General features: G+C 40.3%; 1 protein-coding gene across 4 annotated transcripts in view; it reads right to left on the minus strand.

Moving 5' to 3' along the window:
- The window catches only part of LOC110955009 (metal transporter CNNM4), a 46334-nt gene that overhangs the window by 10510 nt on the left and 13762 nt on the right, over nucleotides 1-22062 (minus strand). Inside the window, exons 3-6 of one of the 4 annotated variants that reach the window (XM_022199801.2) lie at nucleotides 19638-19772; nucleotides 18262-18431; nucleotides 12196-12292; nucleotides 654-743 (exon numbers count right to left, since the gene is read on the minus strand). In XM_022199801.2, the coding sequence (XP_022055493.1) occupies nucleotides 654-743; nucleotides 12196-12292; nucleotides 18262-18431; nucleotides 19638-19772 (492 nt within the window). The other 3 variants (XM_051938758.1, XM_022199803.2, XM_022199802.2) reach the window with 3 other exon arrangements.

Raw genomic sequence — 22062 nt, forward strand, 5'->3', positions numbered from 1 at the left:
TAAAAGCTTATTTATTTAAAAAAAAATGCCACAATTATATAAAGATTTTTCCTAACTTCAGTATTTAAAACTGTTGATCAGAAAACATGTGCAAATGTGAAGACATAAGTTTTGATTCAGGGAAATTGTGATGGTACTTTTCACTACTTTAGGATGTCCAATGAGCTGGGTACTTGACAAAATGTCATAAAATTGTGAATAACCAGAACAAAATAAGTGCAGAAGAGTGCCAAGAGCCAAATCCGAACAGATAATTTCTGATTTTAGTCGCATTCAGGTAAAGTGCTTATGCATCTTCCTATATTTAGACACTAACATTTAAGAAAGTTGGCTTCATTAAAAATATTTAAATAGCATTAGTTTTGAACTACAAATACAGCAGTCTTGCGAACGATGATGGTTTGTAAATGGTCATACAGTTATTCTGAATGGTCAAATTTGACTAGAGTAGAGTAGTAGACTAAAAGGTTAACAAAGCGATGACATTTTCAAAACTGTAGAATGCCTTCACCCCTTGTGTTAAAGTGTCTGTTAAAGTGATACTTGCTGGAACAGGACTCTGAAGATGATGGAAAAAGAAAATGGTGAGAGAAGCGGCTCTAAGAAGACCTCCCCCCCGCCTCCCTCCCTTTCTGGCCCATGCGAGTGTTTACCTGGGAAACGAGAGAACAGAGAAAACCTCTTAAGAGAGAGGCGTCGTGGAGGGGGGGACGCCACTGACGGGGAGAGAGGAGGGGTGACGGCTGAGAGAGAGGAGGGGGAGGAGGGGCACAGAGAGACAGAGATGAGCTATAGTGTTTGTTCATGTGAGCAGAGCCTCAGTCGCTGCTCATTCATTCAGTCACACAGTCCAGAAGGTTTCTGAATCCTCCAGTGTGGTCTTCATCAAAGGAGGACGAGCTGATTCCCAAAAAACCCCATTTGGGTTTTTGAGCGCATATTGAGGGGGGAATGGCAATTTTATTGAGCTAAAATTAAACCTATAAGACAAGAAAGTGGGCAAATAGCAGGAATGACACCTGAAGGGTCTGAAAAATTCAAGTTCCACTGGATGCTTTATTAGGTGTCAGAATATTTCTCTCTATTTCTACTGTTTTATAAAGAGAGCCAAGTTGTACTTCTCAAGGAAATATCTTCAAAAAAATAACTGCACATTAAGCACCAGTAAAATAAATATAGAGATAACCCTGCTGTTCTTTTTTAGTTGAAAAATTAACACATCAATGTTCTCTGGTGTATGTGTCAGTTCAAATATACAGCGCCATGCACAAGTATTTGCCCCCCTACAGAAATCTTCTATTTTTGCAGAATTATCACACTTAAATGTGTCAGATCATCAAACTAATTTTAATGTGAGACAAAGATAATCCAAGAAATGCAGTAAATGTGCGCCAAAACACCGGTGAGCTATCGCGCGATTTCGGAACGAGATTTGCTTTGTAGCGTCCCGAAATTTGGATACAGACCACAACAAATAGCGATCGCCAGGTAATGTGGAGGTTTTCGTTCACTTCTCATCTCTAGTATGTTGTGGGACACTCATTGAGACTATCCGAGCCGGTCAGTGTGGGAAAAAAAAAGCACGTTAGGGCGGACTTTGACGCGGGGGGGGGGGCAAGTTGCCCCATACTTTTTGCTAGCTGAGCTGCGAAGCTGCCTGCCTGGCTAAATACTGGAGCTATGTCGAAAATTCATTTCTCCATCACTCACATGTATGAAATGACATATGAAAACAGACCCCAGGTTGAAAAAAACCGAAGTTCCCCTTTAAGAAGTTTCAGGTTGTTCATAATGTTTTGTAAGAAGGTAGCTCATTCAGTGTAAAAATTTTCAGAATGCACTTGTTGCATTAAATCCAAGGGGAAAATGTGGAGTTGTGGGTATTTATAAGTTATTATGCTGTGATTTTACTGGTCCAGCTCACTTGAGATCAAACTGGGCTGTATATGGCCCCCGAACAACAATGAGTTTGACACCACTGGTCTGCATGATTCCACAATAAGGAAGACACTGGACCTAAATGGCATCCATGGGAGAGTTACATGGCACAAACCACTCCTGACCAAAAATAACATGAAGTCTTGTCTAGTATTTGCAAAAAAGTTCTCTGGATGAGCCACAAGACTTTGGAGTAACATCCTGTGGACTGATGAGTCGAAGATGGAATTTTTAGAAGGCGTGGGTCCGTTACATCTGGTGTAATTCTTATACTGGATACCCCAAGAAGAACATAACACCAGCAGTGAAACGTGGAGGTGGTAGCGTGATGATTTGATGCAGCTTTGCTTCCACAGGACCTGGATGACTTGTCATCGTCGATGGAGCCATGAATTCTGCAGTCCATCAGAAAATCATCCTAGAGAATATCCACCATCAGTTCATGGTATAAAGCTCAACACAAATGGTTTGTACAGCATGACAAAGACCAAAAGCACACAAGCAAGTCCACCTGTGAATGGCTCAAAAGAACAAAAGTTTTGGAGTAGTCGAGTCAGAGTCTGGACTTCAGATGCTGTGGCAAGATCTTTACAGGCTCAGTACATTCTCAAAACTATTTGGCAGAGAAGAGTGGGCCAGAATTCCTTCTTGGTGATTGAAAAGACTGATCACAAGCTGAAACAAACTTTTAACTGCAGTTGCTGTCAAGGAACCAACCAGTTTAGGGAGGAAGTTACTTTTTCACAGGGGTGATACAGGTTTTCAATAAATCTTTCATAAATTATCAATTAAAAACTGCATTTTCAACATTTAAGTGTGAGAAATATGCAAAAATACAAGATTTTTGTAGGGGTGCAAATATTTTTTCAAGGCGCTGTATGCTACCAAATATCAGGGCTAGGACTGGCCTTCAGTCACTCCGACAGACAAACCAATCACATGAGAATAACATTACTGCCAAAACTATTTTTACTACAGCATATTACACTTCTATCTGCTCTGTTTACATCTCATTTGGTAGCATCACTGGACTGATTCTTTACTCTAAGGTTGAAGTTCAAAAACATCAAAGTCACATTTGGACACACTGAGCAGTCAGGATGAGGAATGGTCGAGTGTTTGACGCAAACATTGAACACTGCAGAGACGCACACTGAGCTGCATAATGTGCACACGCAGTACAGACAGCAGTTCATTATGGGCAAAGAGAGAAACCGAGACAGAATAACAGAAAAAAAGGAAAGAGAGAGTACAGTTGTTGGTTATTTTGGCTGCGGGACAAACAACAGATCACCACAGTTCAGACTGTATTTGTGTTGCTTTGTAAAGGAAGCAACTTCCATCGTTCATCAGAAACATTTCATCAGCAGCAATCTGCAATGCTTGGTAAGACAATATATAGGCGCAAAACAATAAGGAAATAGTGTTAAATTCACATGTATCAGTAGGTGTGGATACCCAGCCTGTTTGTCACTTAGAAAACATTTAATGCTTTTAAAACTTTAACAGGAAAACTCAATGGTTTCAACAGTTAACATTTTTTCCCAAATATTTAGATGCAAAATCCCACTTGAATTTATTTAAATATCATAGTAAAAATGTATAATGCAATTAATTTACCTTTGCTGCAATACATTTCATAGCACATGACTAAATTTAGCAGCTGTTTAGTGCAGTTCGTCTACAATTGTGGCGCAGTACTCCACCAAAGCTGCTCAGTCGTATGATTTCCAAGAGATGAAATCTTTTAAAATTCGTGGTCCGCAGCAGTCGATTAGCAGTAGGAAAGCAATCATGTGACTGTCAGTAGGCAGCTGGTGTAATGTTCACTTGTAGTCATAGTTACAGTGCCGCCATCTCACAAAGAGACTGAAATCTTTAACAAACGCGTCGATCCGGACTGTAAGTCAAAATCTAATCACTTGGTCCTTGTGTCATTGCTGACCTTCCCTAAAAATTTCATACAAATTCGTTAGCAACATTACTCAAAAACGCACTAACAGGATAGAGAGGAAAACAGGAAACCCATGCAGTAAAGGATCATGAGCTGGAATTGAACCTGCGTCTCTGACACAGCTCTGTTTACAAACCACCTTCTTAACCAGTTGAGCTATCTGGACACCTTGCCCCAATTTGTTGGACGACATACTAACCTATGATGTTTTTGTCCTATTTTGAACCACATACTAAAAAATTCAAAGTGATCCAGAATCCAGGATCCTTTCCGGATTGCCACCAAAATTAAACCAGCTCTTCCTCTTACCATAGTCTACATCCCCTCAAAATTTCATGTGAATCTGCCCAGGCGTTTTTGAGTTATCTTGCTAACAGACAGACAGACAGACAGACAGACACACAAACGCCGGGTGTCACATAACCTCCTTGGCGGAGGTAATAATAACAAAGAAATATAACATTGTAGTTTCTGTGCGTTTGTGGTTTGATGGATCCGTTCAAAGTAGAAACACATAATGCAGGTTCTTGCTGAATGTGCAGATCCTTGTCAAACTGTTGACATTTCACACCAGCTGCACTGACAGTGGTCATTTGGACAGTAAATCACATTATCTGTGCAAATACAAACTCTGAAAACAGCAAACATCTGTAGACTGACTGCTGATCCAGAGAACAAAGAAAAGCTTTCTCTAAAAGCAAAATTTCAATGCATCTCTCCTCACATGTTCAGCAGGAAATGGAAGCGAGACAAAGCCAGAGGAGCACTGCAACTTTTTTTAATCAACAGTTATAATGCTGAACCAGCAGGAGTCGCCAGTGTTTTAACCGCTGCTGCAGTAATGTGGTTTAAAGAGGCTGTTCTGGACACTGACACCACCGAGCTGCACTCTGGCCTTCTAAAGTAGGCTTACATCATCCAACACGCATGTTGGGCAGCACAAACACACACGAAACCACCCCAACTTCCCCCTGATGTAAAGTAACAAACTGCTCTCAGTCTGCACCTCAATACGTGAAGTTTACATTGTCAGACACAGAGATCAGACTGCTGTACCACCACATCACATGCAATTGGCATGATTTTATGCTAAAGAAAGTGTTATTTAAACTCGATACAAAACAGAAATCCCCACAGGGTACATGGATATTCCCTTGAAACATCTAAAGGAGACTGCACTTTCAGACAACTAGCCATTGATTCTGCTCCTTTTGATAACTTGTAACTAACCAAAGTAATCGATGCAGACAGATAAGTTGGAAACAACACAATATTCACATTACCTAACCTGCATTTCAGTGGAAAAACAAATGTAAGTTCGAGTGTGAGTGATCAGTCACTGGTTAGTAAGTCAGGATTTACTCTCCATCATGTCTGTACTCGATATCATTCATAGACATTTACACTACTGTTCAAAAATTTGGGGTCACCCAGACAATGTCATGTTTTCATGAAAACTCACACTTTTATTCATGTGCTAACATAATTGCACAAGGGTTTTCTAATCATCAATGAGCCTTTCAACACCATTGGCTAACACAATGTAGCATTAGAACACAGGAGTGATGATTGCTGGAAATGTTCCTCTGTACTCCTAAGTAGATATTCCATTAAAAATCAGCCATTTCCAGCTAGAATAGTCATTTACCACATTAGCAATGTCTAGACTGGATTTCTGATTCATTTAGTGTTATTTTCTTTGAAAAGAAATGCTCTTCTTTCAAAAATAAAGACATTTCTAAGTGAGTACAAATTTCTGAACAGTAGTGTATGTCATCATCGCTCAACTAACCATTTTAAAATGAAACCATCTTCATATGTAGCTCAAAATTATGTCTTTTCACACACATTACAAGCAGTTTTCTGCTTTCGGTCTCCATTTGTTTTCTTTTTTACAAATAAATATCTTTTATACACATGCATAAACATAATTTCCTCATGTCAATTAATTTAACAGGTTTGCAAACTCTGGAAAAACTTGTGAACATCACCTTACAAGCTTAACATCTTATTGACTTTAACCTGAAGCCACAGGCAAGATTCCAGAGAGCAGCCGCACTCCTTATCTGCAAAGTCCTGGCTCCAGTCGGGAGGATGGCACCAACCATAAGCTGCTAAACGGCTCCAGGACAAACTGATGAGTGAAGTCACACCTTGCTACATCCCCAAACCTTGTTAGGTGCCTGTAGTGTCTGCAGTTATTTAGGGAGAATGAATATATTAGCACTGAGCTACAAAAATGAAGCCTTATAGGGAATCAAGGCTCACTGCTGACAGGGCTTCCTGCAGACCCCAGAGGTATAGTTTTTGTCATATCTCATAGGTGCTTTATTCTAATATCCCAAGTTTTAATGACGTCATGAATCACTTTGTTCCTCATAACTTCACCCCACTGTACTCTGTTTCTGCTTTAATTAGAGCTTTTTAATTTCCTGAACCCCATATCCCGCCAGCAGATTTGAATAGCATATCCAAAGGATTGTTGGATTTTACTGTCATTCAACTAATCACGTGCAACGTGGTTCCGGTGGGGAAATTTACCAAATTAAATCTAAGCTTAAAATTGTGAGATTTCCTTAGAATCACTTCAATGTATCTTGTTAAAAAATTTTCACAAGACTCAGGATTCATCAGCAGCATTCTGAGTTTTCAGGTGAACTGCAGGCTGTGTTTTCACAGAGCAGAAAAGAAACGACGAGAGAGACTGAGAGGAAAATGAAACACACTGGATCAATACAATAAATGCAGCATGGCTCAACAATAGCATACAGAGGGGCAACTTGTTGAAAGATACATTCAACATGAGTGTGGAAAACATTTTGTAGAAGCTGTAAAATGTAAAAACCTAAATATCTATTAATATAGCATGTAGATATACCTTTTTTCCCCAGTATTTGTAAAATTCCAGTTTGTTTTTATTACTCCCCAAGGAAGCAGAACCTTGACAGTTATGTGATGACTGGTGTCTGTCTGTCTGTCTGTTTGTTAGCAACATTACTCAAAAACGGATGAACAGATTTGGATGAAATTTTCAGGGAAGGTCATAAATGTCACACGGACCAAGTGATTAGATTTTAGCAGTGATGCAACTTATAGTCTGCATCCATGGATTTGTTAAAGATTTCTGTGTCACTGAGAGATAGCATCACAGTGTCACTGTAGTGATGATAACAAGTAAACACTACGTCAGCCGCCTGCTGACGATCACATGATTGTGATCCTACTACAAATCGACCGCTGTGGAGCTATCAGGACTTATCCATTGGAAATGATACAAGGAACAACTGATTAAATTGTGTGGGTGTTTCTGAGTCCCATCAATTCCCGCCGCCCCCTACATATTTAGGTTATGCGATTCTGTATCTATACATAACGTACACACGCGCAACACATGAATGTGTTCAGCACAAGGTCATTCTGTTTCTGGGTACATCTATATTAAATGAACACCTTCTATAGTGCCATAATTACTCATCATCAATAACTAATAAACAAAAGCTGCATTTTTAAAAAAAATTCTGAATTTCTGACAATGCCATATGGGGGGATGAACAACCTTGGCGGAGTACTGCGGTCTCTCAGTGCTTTTCTTGTTTTTTTGTGATTTATGTTTATTCTAACTGTGTGGTACAGGACAGGGAATATTTGTGAGTTCTCTCTACGTCTAGCCATGGTTCTGTTGTTTCCACTGAGGTGCATGACTTTATATTGCAGTGATAAATGAGACCACAGTGAGGAAAAAATGTGACAGGAGCAAAACAAAATCTCGAGGGGTTCAGAAGGCTAGCGAACGTACTGAACATGTTCATTCGGCTAAATAAAATTACAGCCTTCAACTTTGCTGTGAGCTGAAAGGAGCAACCCGGAACTGTCACATATAAACTGCATGGCTCTCATGAAAATGTCAGTTCAGATCTAACTCTGTCTGAAAGCCACAAAAACGATTTTTGCTGATAATAGCTAAGTGCATCTAAAAGCAAGAACAAAATCAATAGCCTCTGTTTGTTTCTTCGTCTTGATGACAACAGCCTAATAAATCTATACAAGGCTCCAAAAAGATCTTCTATACTTTAAGGACAAAGTCCAAAATATCTTTGGCAACAGGTTGATGGAGTACGTCCAGCCTCTCTGATCGATTTCTCATTTGAACTAAGCCTATTGGATTTTCCACTCTTCTCTTCAAACACATCCCTTTACTACCAGCTCGCTGACTCAGCACTTTGTCAGAAAGCATCAGCAGCCTAAAGCAAACCGAAATCATTTTTGAGGTCAATTAAGATTATTTGTTTGTGGCGATGTGTGGCTGTCACCCTCACATAGAAATTATAACTGAGTATCTCATCACAATATGAACAGCCTTTTATATGGTAAGACATAAAAAATGAATCCATATCTATATTCTAAAGTAAAATTACACACTGCTCAAAAAAATTAAAGGAACACTTTGAAAATACATCATATTTCAATACGGGGAAAAAACAAACTGGATATTAGCATTGATATGGACTGGATAATGTGTTAGGAATGAAAAGTGCCACATTGTTTGATGTGAATGAAAATTATCAACCCCCCAGGAGGGCTAAATTCAAGACACCCCAAAATCAAAGTGAAAAACTGATGTGGCAGGCTAGTCCATCTTGCTGAAATTCCTTGGCAGCAACTCAAAATGGTATTCAGTAGTTTGTATGGCCTCCATGTGCTTGTATGCATGACTGACGATGTCGGGACAAGCTCTGAATGAGATGACAGATGGTGTCCTGGGGTATCTCCTCCCAGATCTGAACCAGGGCATCACTGAGCTCCTGGACAGTCTGAGGAGCAACCTGATGGTGTCGGATGGAACAAAACATAATGTTCCAAAGGCGTTCTATTGGATTCAGGTCAGGTGAGCATGGGGGCCAGCTTATGGTATCAGTTCCTTCATCCTCCAGGAACTGCATGAGTTCTCTTACCACATAAGACTGGGCATTGTCGTGCACCAGAAGGAATCCAGGACCACTGCACCAATGTAGGGTCTGACAATGGGTCAAAGGATTTCATCCTGATACCTAATGGCAGTCAGTGTCATTGTCCAGCCTGTAGAGGTCTGTGCGTCCCTCCATGGATATGCCTCCCCACACCATCACTGACCCACCACCAAACCGGTCATGCTGAACAATGTTACAGGCAGCATAACGTTCTCCACGGCTTCTCCAGACCCTTTCATGCCTGTCACATGCGCTCAGGGTGAACCTGCTCTCATCTGTGAAAAGCACAGGGCACCAGTGGTGGACTTTCAAATTCCTGTGTTCTATGGCAAATACCAGCCGAGCTCCACGGTGCCAGTCAGCGAGCACAGCGGGCACTAGAGGACCCTGGGCCCTCAGACCACTCTCATTACATCTCTTTCTGATTGTTTGATCAGAGACATTCACACCAGTGGTCTGCTGGAGGTCATTTTGTAGAGCTATTGCAGTGTTCATCCTGTTCCTCCTTGCACAAAGGAGCAGATACCTGTCCTGCTGATCGGTTGAGGACCTTCGACAGACCTGTCAAGCTCTCCCAGAATAACTGCCTGTCTCCTGGAATCTCCTCCATGCGCTTGAGAATGTGCTGGGAGACACAACAAACCTTCTGGCAATGGCACACATTGATGTGCCATCCTGGAGGAGTTGGACTGTCTGTAGAACCTCTGTAGGGTCCAGGTATCGCCTCATGCTACCAGAAGTGACACTTACCCTAGCCAAATGCAAAACTAGTGAAAAACAGTCAGACAATATTAGGAAGGAAAAAAATGTCAGTGGCCTTGACCTGTAAACTCATTCCTGTTTTGGGGGTTGTCTCATTGTTACCCCTCTAGTGCATCTGTTGTTAATTTTATGAACACCAAAGCAGCTGAAACTGACTAAAAAGCCCCTCAGTTACTTACTTGACCAGATCAGTATCCCACATGTTTCACTGATTTGATGCAATACTTAGATTAAAAAGTGTTCCTTTAATTTTTTTGAGCAGTATATAAAAAGACCATTTCTGAGGCACCCAGAGAGCTCAGCTGGCTGAAGCAGTGGTCATGGGTTCAAATCCAGCCCATGGCCATTTACTGCATGACATTCCTCCATTCTTCTACCCACATTTCCTGTCTCTCTCTCCACTGTCCTATATATATATATATATATTTATTTATTTATTTATATATAATGAAGGCAAAAAGGCCCAAAAAACACAGTTTCTGTAATCACAGCAACATACAGCAGACGTCCACATAACAGTCATTAACAGTGCTCCAGTGGTTTTAAACTGATCAGCAGCATAAAGTGCCACAGTCAGTGTACTGCATTTGCTAATTTAGTAGCAAAGAGGAAAATACATTTTGCATTTTGTTCATTTCTAAGTCTTGAGCTTTCCTGGCTGTGTCATGTGGTACATGTATCATTACAAGGACAATCTGAGTTCTAGAGAGTGAGGATATTTTTGGAAAGTGGGACATTTTGGCAGTGTCTCACCTCAGGACACAGCTTCAATGAGCTTTATGAGGGTTCAGATTTGGAAGCATTTCCAGAGATGAGTGTTTGTTCTTCAGCAGCCATATTTATTATAATATAGTTCTCTGTAGTTTTTCCAGCATAGCTTTTTGTGTTTTACAGCTTTTGGAACACACTTGCAGCTCGTTTCAGATGTTGTGTGGCCGTCAAATGCCAGTATAGCCGACAAATTGGTCCCCATGGACAAAGCATGTTGGAGAGTGAAAGCACAAACATTAAAGACCTCATCTTGTGCTCCTTTTCAGCAAAAGAATTCAAGTTTTACATGTCCCCACAATGTCTGTTTGGATTTTTCAGCTTATAACACTGCAAAGATGGTTCATTTCACCATGACTGTATAAGCTCTGGTTTTAGCCCTGTTTCAAATGGACTGTTACACTCTGAAAACTAATGAGCTGCTGCTCTCCACATGCCCTTCATGAAGAAAACTCTGTCTGTGACTGACAAGATAGAGAACAACAGTCAGTCATAGAGTTGCCAAGGAACGCAGTGGAGTTATGTGACGATCAGCATTAGTCTGTCTGTCTGTAGCACTACTCAAAAGTGGACTAACGGATTTGCATGAAATTTTCATGGAAGGTCAGAAATGACTCAAGGACCAAGTGATTAGATTTTGGCAGCGATGCGGCTTATCCATAGATTTGTTAATGATTTCTGTGTCATTGCGAGATAGCGGCATGGCGTCACTGTAGCTATGACAACAAGGGAACATGACGTCAACTGCCTGCTGACGATCACATGATTGTGACATAAATCCTCCACTGCAGACCTATCAGGACTTATCCGTCGGGAATAATACAAGGAACAATTGATTAAATTGTGGGAGTTCCATCAATTCCCACCTCCTGATTCGGTATCCGTACATCAAGTACACATGCATAACACACACCTGTGCTCAGTGCAAGGTCATTTTGTTTGTGGGTACATCCATATTAAATGGCCACATCCTATGTTGCCGTGATTTCTGCCACAAATTTGTTTCAGATTTCAGCCGTCGGTAATGGTACAATGACTGAGCAGCCTTGGCGGAGTACTGCGCTCTCTCACATTTACATATAGTAGGTGACTAAGAGTTGACTTTACTTGTTAAATATAAATAATTCAGTGTATTTGCTTAAATACTTGCCGCAAAGCAACTAAAATTGTTGATGAATCAAAGCAGAGAGTAGCGTTTTAAAATGCTGGCGCTAATTTTTAAGGCTTTGCATGGCCAAATACTCTTTTATATTGACTCCTTCACCCTCACGCCCCGAATAGAGCTCTAAGGTCAGGCCAACAAAAATGATTTGTTGTCCCTGTAATCTAGTATAAAACCCATGGCGAATGTGTTTTCCAAACTCTTGCACCAAAACCGTAGCATTCTCTTCCTTTACGGCTGGGATCGATCGACTCCTGTGAAGTTTTTCTGAAGCAGCTGAAATCGTTTTTATTGACACAGACTTTTGGTTGACCTGCAGCTGCTTTATTTTATTTATTGTTTTTGATGCACTGTACTTTAGCCGTTAGTCCCCTGTTTTTATCAATTTATTGTCTTCATTATTTTTGTTTTTATTTTTGTTTTTTATGACTGTAAAGCACTTTGCGATTTTGCATCTGTGAAAGGTGCTGTATAAATACATTTACTTTACTTACTTAGCAAAATTTGAAACACTCATGTAAAGTTCAAGTGCATTAGGACCATACTTAAGTACAGTACTTAAGTAGATTAACATGGTTATACTATCCCAGTGGACAGAAGTACAAACGTGTGTTCTTGCTCATGTATGTCCCGTGCTGTCTTACCCAGTGACGGCATGCTTAGAGCCATGACTCCATAGTAGGAAAATGGACCAGTTTCAAACTTCATGTTTTCATTTCCAGCTTCCACTTCCACCCGTCCCTGCAAAACAAAAACACACAGGACATTTTCTTTACCTTAAGAAGTATTTTTCCTTGACATATTATTACACAAGGGACAAGCTTCCTTTGAAATATATGAGGATATGGAAAAAAGCTGTTCCACTATGATTAGATGACGACAAAACCAACTGCTGACTGCAGAGCGGTTTATTAGTCCAGACCGAGTGTGGCACCCAAACATTGCACTAATAATATACTAAACATAACAGCCATCCACCCGTCATCTATGCTCTGCTTAACCCTCATTACGGCAGTGGGGGGCTGGAGTCTATCTCAGCTGACTTAGGGTGAAGGCAGGAGACACCCTGGACAGGACTACACATAAAGACAAGCAATCACACCCACATTCACACCTAGGGACAATTTAGAGTTACCAGTTAACCTCAGCACATTTTTGGACTGTGGGAGAAAGCCGGAGAACCCAGAGAAAACCCACACATGCACAGGGGGAACATGCAAACTCCATGCAGAAAGATCTCATGCTCAGGTCGGGACATGAACCAGGGATCTTCTAGCTGCAAGGCAACAGCGCTAACCACTAAGCGACTGTGCAGTCCATAACATAACATGACAGACAAAAAAAAAGGATCTGGAGAAACCAAGCCTGTCAGCACTGGCAGCCCTTAAAATGACTTTTACCGTGTTAAATGTGGTGTACTACTTTTTCTGGCTTCTCTCTTGCCTGTTCCAGGGACTGCAGATGGAAATGAGTGAGTGCACTATAATCCAGCAAAGAGCATCTTTACCCTGTGTTTAATGTTCTTCTGTACATGGTCCCTGTCAAACAAACTAATAAAATAAATAAATAAATGCTCTAATGGGATTGTTTGATTGTATTCAAGGAAAAAAGTACAGATTACAGATCATTTTTAAAATAAAGTTACAGGGTCCAATCAGAAAGCTTAGATTTTGTCTCCCTTGTGCATAAACAGAGCAGTCATGCGTATGCAGCCGTACGCTTCATCAGTTAGGATTCCATCTGATGACGGTCAGTATCAACACCTGTGTTACATGCATATTACTCACCACTTGTATGTGCACATTTGCGATTTTACCATAAACTTGCCAATAATGTTTGTGAGGTTCTTTGTCGATAGGATCCTCACTAGTGAAGGACATGTCTGTGGTACATTCAAGAGCCCAAACTCGGCAGGGTCTTCCAGCTCATACACTCTCATCCTGTTATCCTAACATTATCTGGCCCCTGAACATCTTTACCACCCCTCCTTCACTATTTTATCCAGGAATGAAAAAGTGAACATCTGAATGTTTCCAGGTTTTCCAGGACTCTCGTGAACTCTATTATTATGATCTGACAATGTACATGACAGTCGTGTGTCTGAGGTAGTTCGAAGGCTCTGCTGTGCAAAATCCAGAAGTCGTGTCCTGTGGCAGGTAACAGAAACACTTTGACATCCTATAAATATTGCATCCAGTGCAGGGTTCAGTGTCTCTTTACCTCAAACACACCCACACCTACATGTCTGCACTCCCATCCTTGTGAGGACTCTCATTAACATAATCCATTAGCCTTAAACATCACAACAAGCCTCACCTCTGAACCTGACTTTAATCTGAACTCTAAAGCCGACTCCAAATCTTCAAACAGCTCTCTGAGTCTGTCTCAAAGTGAGAATCACAGTAAATATCCTGACGAACAGCTCAAACTGGTCCTCACAAAGACAGACATACACGCACACACACACAGACATACACACACACACACACAGATATATGCACTTGTTTTTCTAACCTGGTGTGTGTGTGTGTGTGTGTGTGTGTGTGTGTGTGTGTGTGTGTGTGTGTGTGTGTGTGTGTGTGTGTGTGTGTGTGTGTGTGTGTGTGTGTGTGTGTGTAGCTGAGGTGTGAAACAGGAGCAGCAGTGCTCAGGTTGCAGGCTGAGTGTCTGCAGTCACTTTATCCACACCTCAGGTGTCAACAACAAAGCCTCCAAACACAAACACACACTTTCAAGCACATCTCATCACAGCAGCCACAGCATGTGTTTTTGTTCAACGTTCACATTCTGCTTTTAAATGGGAGACTCAAAGGTCAAGTGTTGCCTTTAGGGCAGTGTGTACAACCATTTTTTATCATGTCCACTGAGCTCATTCACCAAAACCTGTTTCTACTGTGTTTGTTTCATTTTAAACGTAATGTTACTGAACTCTTATTTACACCGATCAGCCACTACATTATGACCACTGAGAGGTGAAGTGAAAAACATCAATCATCTTGTTATAATGTAATTAATGTAATGTTCTCCTGGGAAACCTTGAGTTCTGACATTTATGTGGATGTTTGACACGTACCACCCACCTAAACATTGCAGGTCAAGTAGCCCCCCACACTCCATGACAACAGCAGTCCTTGATGCCAGTTACCACCATCAGCAGGACAATGTGCCCCGACACACTGCAAAAACTGTTCAGGAGTGGCCCAGGGAACACAACAGAGCGCAATATCCAGATCTTATTGAGCATCTGTGGGATGTGCCAGGATAATCCTGATCTAGGTAGGTCCCACCCTGTAACCCACAGGACCCACAGAATTCACTGCCACCATCACAGTGCCACAGGACATCCCAGAGGTCCTGTGTCCATGAACCACTGGGTCAGAGGAGTTGTAGCAGCATAAAGGGACCAACACAATGTTTGGCAGGTGGTCATAATGTTATGCCTGATTGGTGGAAGTGCCAATATAACCAGACTCCAAGGGCCAACTGATTAGATTTGGGCCATGATGCAGCTTATAGTCTGGATCCACGGATTTGTTTAAAACTTCTGTATCATTGTGAGATAGCAGCATGGTATCACTGTAACTATGACAACAAGTGAACACTACATCAGCAGCTTTAGGTCATGCAGTTCGGTATAAGTTCATAATGTACATATGCATAACACATGCCTGCGCTCACCGCTAAGTCATTTTTTAATTGAAGATTTTATCCATCGAAAATGATACAAAGCTTGAGCAGCCTTCAACGAATACTACGCTCTCCGAGTGCTTTTCCTGTTTAGTATTGTAGCTGACCATTTAATCTTTTAACTGTTAATTACTTCAAGCCATTTAAAACATTATTTTAGTCATTAATTACTTGTGGCTAACCATTTAACCTCTTCTTTCAGCCACTGTTTCATTACTATCACAGTTGATGTTAGTTTTTATTACTGATAGCTATCCACAACCATTTGTCTGTTACTGTAACCAACTGCCTAGACCAGGGATGTCAAACTCATTCCACAAAGGGCCGGTGTGGCTGCAGGTTTTTGTTCCAACTAAGCAGCATCACACCAGACCTGACTCATTTAATCAATCAATCTCAGTCTCCAGACAGGTGATTGGTCAGACTGTGTGCTCTAGGCTACAGCATTTAGTTCCAACATATCGACAGCACACAGTCCGACCAATCACCCGTCTGGAGACTGAGATCGGTTGATTAAATGAGTCACGTCTGGTGTGATGCTGCTTAGTTGGAACAAAAACCTGCAGCCACACCGGCCCTTTGTGGAATGAGTTTGACATCCCTGGCCTAGACTTTAAAAATATATATATTTAAGCTCTGGCTCTCTAAAAGCAGCTCTATTTTTAAATCCACTTGTAGATTTTTTCAGTTGTTCTGTTTTATTCAGTTGAGCTAATATTTCCTTGTACCCAGTGGAAAGTGTAAGTGGTTGTGAAACACTGCAGCAGAGTTTTTAAATATATAATACATTTAAATATATAACTGACACCCATATACTGTCTCTGTGTGTGTGTGGTGAATATTTCCATCCTGTCAGCTCGCCTCTTCTTGGTGCAGAGGAGGGATTTACTAGCAGACGGTGAATCCTCTTCTGCTCCCTTCTCCTCTACATTCATCCTTAAACTCCTCTCTGCTGTTTATTTCACACTCCATATGCTCGGCTGATTTTCGCTCACTGTCTGTTCTCATCTGCTTTTCTTTGGTTCCATCCTCCTTAACCCCTCAATCCCTTCTCTCCCTCCATTTGTCTCCATCTTACATAAGAGGATATATTAGTGAAGGTCGTGCAGAGTGAGGAGGCCCTCCGACAAACCCATGACCACCACAGCGACTGTTTAAATGCCCAGGAGAGTAGATCTATATTATAACGCATGTTTATAAGCAACTGTGCTGAGGTACGTGCTTGATCAATCTTTTATAGGGATGTTTCGTTTACAGCTTTGTTGTGTTGAATGCTAGGGAAGCACACATTCAGAACAACACCTGATTTTACAATTTACACTGGACAAATCAGACAAATAGTTTTTTAATTCTTTCACCGGTGTTCAAAACAATTATCTGCATCTATTTTGAGAACAGATTAACCATTAAAGACATTTTCAGAGGGAAAATGCCAAATATTACCTACTCTCAGCTTCTCTATGCTCGTCTTTGTCCGATAGTAAACCGAATATTTAATATCTGAGTTTTATTATTATTTTTAGTACCAAAATGATCAATATTCCGACCAAGTTAGCCAAAGGTCACTCAAAAAAAGATGAATAAGTGATCCACAAAACAAGCAGAAAATGTCAAACATTTAGTGATAACAGCTCCTCAAACCTAAATACTCACTGTTTGTTGTTGTTGTTTTACAACACTGTAAGACCTCATAATCATTACAATACAGATTAATCAATAATGAAAATGAATATTTGTTGCTCCAAAGCTGTTTTTAAAAAGCTAAAAAAAAACAAAGCTATGTTTTTAAAATTTTCCACTGTCAGTGTAAGACATAAAAAACTAATAGTGTCAGTATTTGTAATTAAATGTCAATATCTGATGTATCTGGTGTATATAACCAAATATAAACTTTAATCAAAAAATAAAAGGTGAAAGATCCGCCGTGTTTTTTAAACAACAACCTAATTACTTTAAGTAAGGTATGTCTTTAAAGTTGACTGTGTTCAGCGCCTGCATGTGTGCTAATACCCTGTCCAGACTGACGCAGGGACCTGAGATAAACCTGTTTGACCCCAGATAAAATAGGCTGACTTGTGTTATCCAATCTGACTTCACTATGAACAACCAACTACCAGCACTGCTCAGCTTTGACATGACAGTGTATTCACAAACTGCTACTTGACTGAAGCAATGAGATTAAAAGAGGGATATCCAACAACCCTTACTATTATTAATTATAAATGTTACAAAGCTCTGTGTTGAGTTTTATTGCTGCTGTTTGCTAATCGTTTAATCCACTATTTTGGAAGTCAACCAGAAGTAACTTGTTTTTATCAAGAAAACAATCTGGTAGCAGTTACAGGATACGAAATGGATTAGAATAATTCAAATTTACACATCCCACCAATATATTCTCTATTGAGATTTATGTATATTTTTATATACATTTTATTCTTATTTATTCTTTTTATATTTATTCTGTATTGTTAAAATGTTCTTGTGTGATTTACATTGTTTATCTATCTATCTATCTATCTATCTATCTATGATGTATGGCGGTGTAAGTACTTTGTTGACCTGGACCTTAAAGAGATGTTCCTCAGACAAATACTGCGAGTCATCCCCAGAAAAGTGCATCCAAATGCTGCTACATTTTCTTTGACTCTGGCGCATTTTTATGTTTTTTTTTTGTCACCAATATCTCCTCCCTGATACAGCGCTAAATGTAGCTCCAGTGCTCACACTTCTCCTCTAAGTTAGCTGCATTTTTCGCTGCGTTCACATGAATGGAGCTGCTGTGGACAAATCAAACTCGGAGATGTCATTAGTCGTTCACGTAAAAGCAGCATGGACAACTCAGATTCATGGGCCATACAGGTGACACATGAAGAAAGCGTGAGCAATCTGCACATACGAACGGCTCGCAACTGCAAACCGGTTCTCATCATTCACTTAAAAGAGCCGTTCGAACGACTGACTTTATGTACTTCCCCAGAGACCAAATCAGTGGTATTAACATTTCAGCAGTGTTTGTGTTTTACCTGCAGAATGAGCGCGAAGTAGTCTACAGGTTTGCCTCTCTGGTAGAGGAAGTGCTGCGGTGACCGTTTGTCGTTTTCGTTGAACTTGAGCTCCTGGATGACGTCTGGGTGTCTGAGGATCCTCAGCAGAACTTTCTCTGTGATCTGGAACGGGCTGAACAGGCTCACCTCTGAGGAACAATCAGAAGATCATCATTGAATTAAAAGACAGGCTTATTAATTCAATCATTGGCTTCAGTTGGACCTCAAGTATGATTTTAGTACATTTACTAAAGTGTTTTGTTTCTTACAATTAAATAATCTGCAAATATGTCAAATAGCATAAAACTAGGAAATTATTTCACTGCAAAAATGCGGACAAATCTGCACAACTATGAGTAATCAGTTGGTAATTTCAAATAGAATGCAGTATAATACTATTATTGCACCTCAGCGGAATTGTGTGACAATCAGCGTTGGCTTGTCTGTCTGTCGGTTCGCAACACTATTCAAAAACAGACTAATGGATTTGGATGAAATTTTCAGTGAAGGTCAGAAATGCCTGCTGATGATCACATGACTGTGATCCTACTCCAAATCAACTACTGTAGACTTTTTGGGACTTATGCGTTGGAAATAATACAGAGAACAACTGATTAAATTGTGGGGGTGTTTCCGAGTCCCATCAATTCCCACCGCCCTCTACATATTTAAGTTATTTGATTTGGTATCCGTACATAAACATGCATAACACGTGCCTGTGCTCAGTGCAAGGTCATTTTATTTGTGGGTATTTCTATATTAAATGACCACATTCTATAGTGCTGTGATTCTGCCACATTTTGTTTTTTGTAAGATTTCAGCCATCGGAAATGATTGGTGCCTTGGCGTAGTACTACGTTTTCTGACTGCTTTTCTTGTTTTAATCAACCATAAAAATAACAAAAAATGTGCATTTTTATTTCTACAATTATTTTAGAGAATACTTTTAGAATTATTTGCATTGTATTGTTGCTAATACTGTTATTTTAGTTTATTTGTTTTATTATTTAACTACATTATCTTTTCTATTTTGATTCTAATTGGAAAATCAAACTGCAGTGGGTTTATATTGACTGTTGTAAGGCTGAAATTCCACGTATTTCCATTTCTCCGTTGTGTGGATTCGCTGCTTTTTTGTGGTTAGCACTAAGAAGTTCAATATGTTTAGAGTTCTCACTGCGAGACATTTTTAACATTTTGTAAACATTAAACAATCAGTAGATTCACCAGTGAATGAAATAACAGGTAGTTGAGTGTAGCATCAATCGAATCCTAATGGAGAGAAACAGTCTGCTGAAGGGCTAAGAAACAAATCTCAGATTAACCATCACCAACGCTGCCTCCTCACAACTCACCTGTAGCCAAGAAACGATGAGCCGCCAGCATGAGCTGAGGAGAGATCTTCACTTTACTGTCGCTGTCGTGCTTGAAGGCTGAGAAGTCTCGCTTGTTTTTGTTGGGGTCCACCTTCTTTCTGTTTCTGTTATCGGCTGCAGAGAGAAAACATAGACATTAGTAAAAGTTTTTAAAATTAAAAACTATGCTTTCTTCATTATGTACACAGTTGTCTTCATGACAGATTTCCAAGGGTAAATGGTAGTGAGACGACTTCTGTTTGTTGTATAAGGCAACCTGTTGTGTTCAATCCCAACTTTAGTTAAATGTTTCAGTATTTTCAATAATTTTGCACAGAAGCAGTCCGAGGTTTGGATGTGCTTAGTTCATTTGTTTTAGAGCTGTCACAATATCAGGTTTTCACCATACAATTATATTGAAATACCTACACAAATTTATTTTCTATCAGTCAAATTCATTTTTTTAATGAATGTATTTTTTTTGGCCTTTTCAGCTTTTTTGACAGGACACTAGGAGAGAGAGACAGGAAAGTGGGGAGAACCCAAATGGCTATGTGCTGGAATCGAACCTATGACCACTGCATCGTTGACTATAATTACTGTTTATGCATTGCCCGCTCCACCTGTTGAGCTACCAGTGCATCCCTTTGCAGGTCATTTTATGCTAATGAATTCCACTGAAAATAAAATTGTAGGGAGGAGGAGACAGTCTGTAACTGTAAATTAACTGTATGTGATTCCTGTGATATTGTCCACCACTCTGTTTCTGGCGGTGCATCATTACGACAATGTCGTAAAAAAAAAAGTAAATGTATTAATAACATGATATCAACATTTCACTTTTTAAACATCATCAATATGGTACACAACATCCCTACCTGGCTGCATATTAACGTTCTGAAGCCCAAAACCTGCAGGCGGATGTGAAAGATAAATTTTCTTTTTTTACAAATCACCAACATTAGATCATGTTTAGGCTGCACAGTGGCGTAGTGGTTAGCACTTTCGCCTTGCAGCTAGAAGATCCCCGGTTCGAATCCTGGGGTGGGCCTCGGATCTTTCTGCATGGAGTTTGCATGTTCTCCCTGTGCATGTGTGGGTTTTCTCTGGGTACTCCTGCTTCCTCCCACAGTCCAAAAACATGCTGAGGTTAATTGGTTATTCTAAATTGTCCGTCGGTGTGAATGTGAGTGTGATTGTTTGTCTGTATATGTAGCCCTGCAGCAGGCTGGCGACCTGTCCAGGGTGTCCCCTGCCTTTGCCCGAGTCAGTTGGGATAGGCTCCAGCACCCCCCGTGACCCTAATGAGGATAAAGCGGTGTATAGACAATGGATGGATAGATCTTTTTTTTTAGAGCTAGAAACTGTAAGAGTCTGTGGTGTGTCATTCTGTGGGAAAACTTCTTGGTGCAACCATGAAGCTGTTTCCATAGAATACTGCAGAGAAAAATGAGGAAAGCATGATGAAAGCAAAAACACCCAGAAACCGCTTCGGGTTCAGAGAGCCAATGGTAAATCCATGGCTCTGTCCATGGTGCTGAAATAGCAAACATCACTGTAATCCACATTTCTTTTCATTCTGTCCTTCTGTCTTCGTAAGTTTTCCTTTAGATGTATTTTGCATCTCCACAAAACCTATAGGAGGTTGTATAAAGACATGCTGTTATAAGCCATCAGCTCCATGTCTGACTGTCTCTCCAGAGCAGCAGCATCTTTTTCCCCATTTATTCCACAACACAAAAACGTGTCCAAGCTGTCCTCTTCTTGTTCAAAAGTTTGGGGTCACCCAGACAATTTTATGTTTTCCATGAAAACTCACATTTTAATTCATGTGGTAACATAATTGCACAAGGCAGTTTTCTAATCATCAATCAGCCTTTCAACACCATTAGCTAACACAATGTAGCATTAGAACACAGGAGTGATGGTTGCTGGAAATGTTCCTCTGTACCTCTATGGAGATATTCCATTAAAAATCAGCCATTTGCAGCTAGAATAGTCATTTACCACATTAACAATGTCTAGACTGGATTTCTAAATCATTTAATGTCATCTTCATTGAAAAAAAAACTTATTTTCTCTGAAAAATAAGGGCATTTCTGAGTGACCCCAAAAGTTTGAACGGTAGGATATGTAATCTTTTAGACCCACGCCAGCCTGTTAGCTACTCATCCAATGCCATTGTGGTTCACCAGAGCAACACAAGGTCTATTCTGAAATAATGTATATGAACATGGCAGCTGTGTTAGAAATGGTCTGTATTGCAAGCATTATTATAAAATAATCTGGTGCCGTGTGAGCTGCTAATTAAAGCTTGAAGAGCTGCGAGGCTCACAAGCTGCACAGCAAACATGCAAATTTAGTTTTTGCTGACTGGCTAGCCGCTGCAGATCTCCCCAGAAGCTGTACCTCAGTGTTTTGGCAC

Source organism: Acanthochromis polyacanthus, chromosome 18 (genome assembly GCF_021347895.1).
Source record: "Acanthochromis polyacanthus isolate Apoly-LR-REF ecotype Palm Island chromosome 18, KAUST_Apoly_ChrSc, whole genome shotgun sequence".
NCBI classification, from domain to species: domain Eukaryota; kingdom Metazoa; phylum Chordata; class Actinopteri; family Pomacentridae; genus Acanthochromis; species Acanthochromis polyacanthus.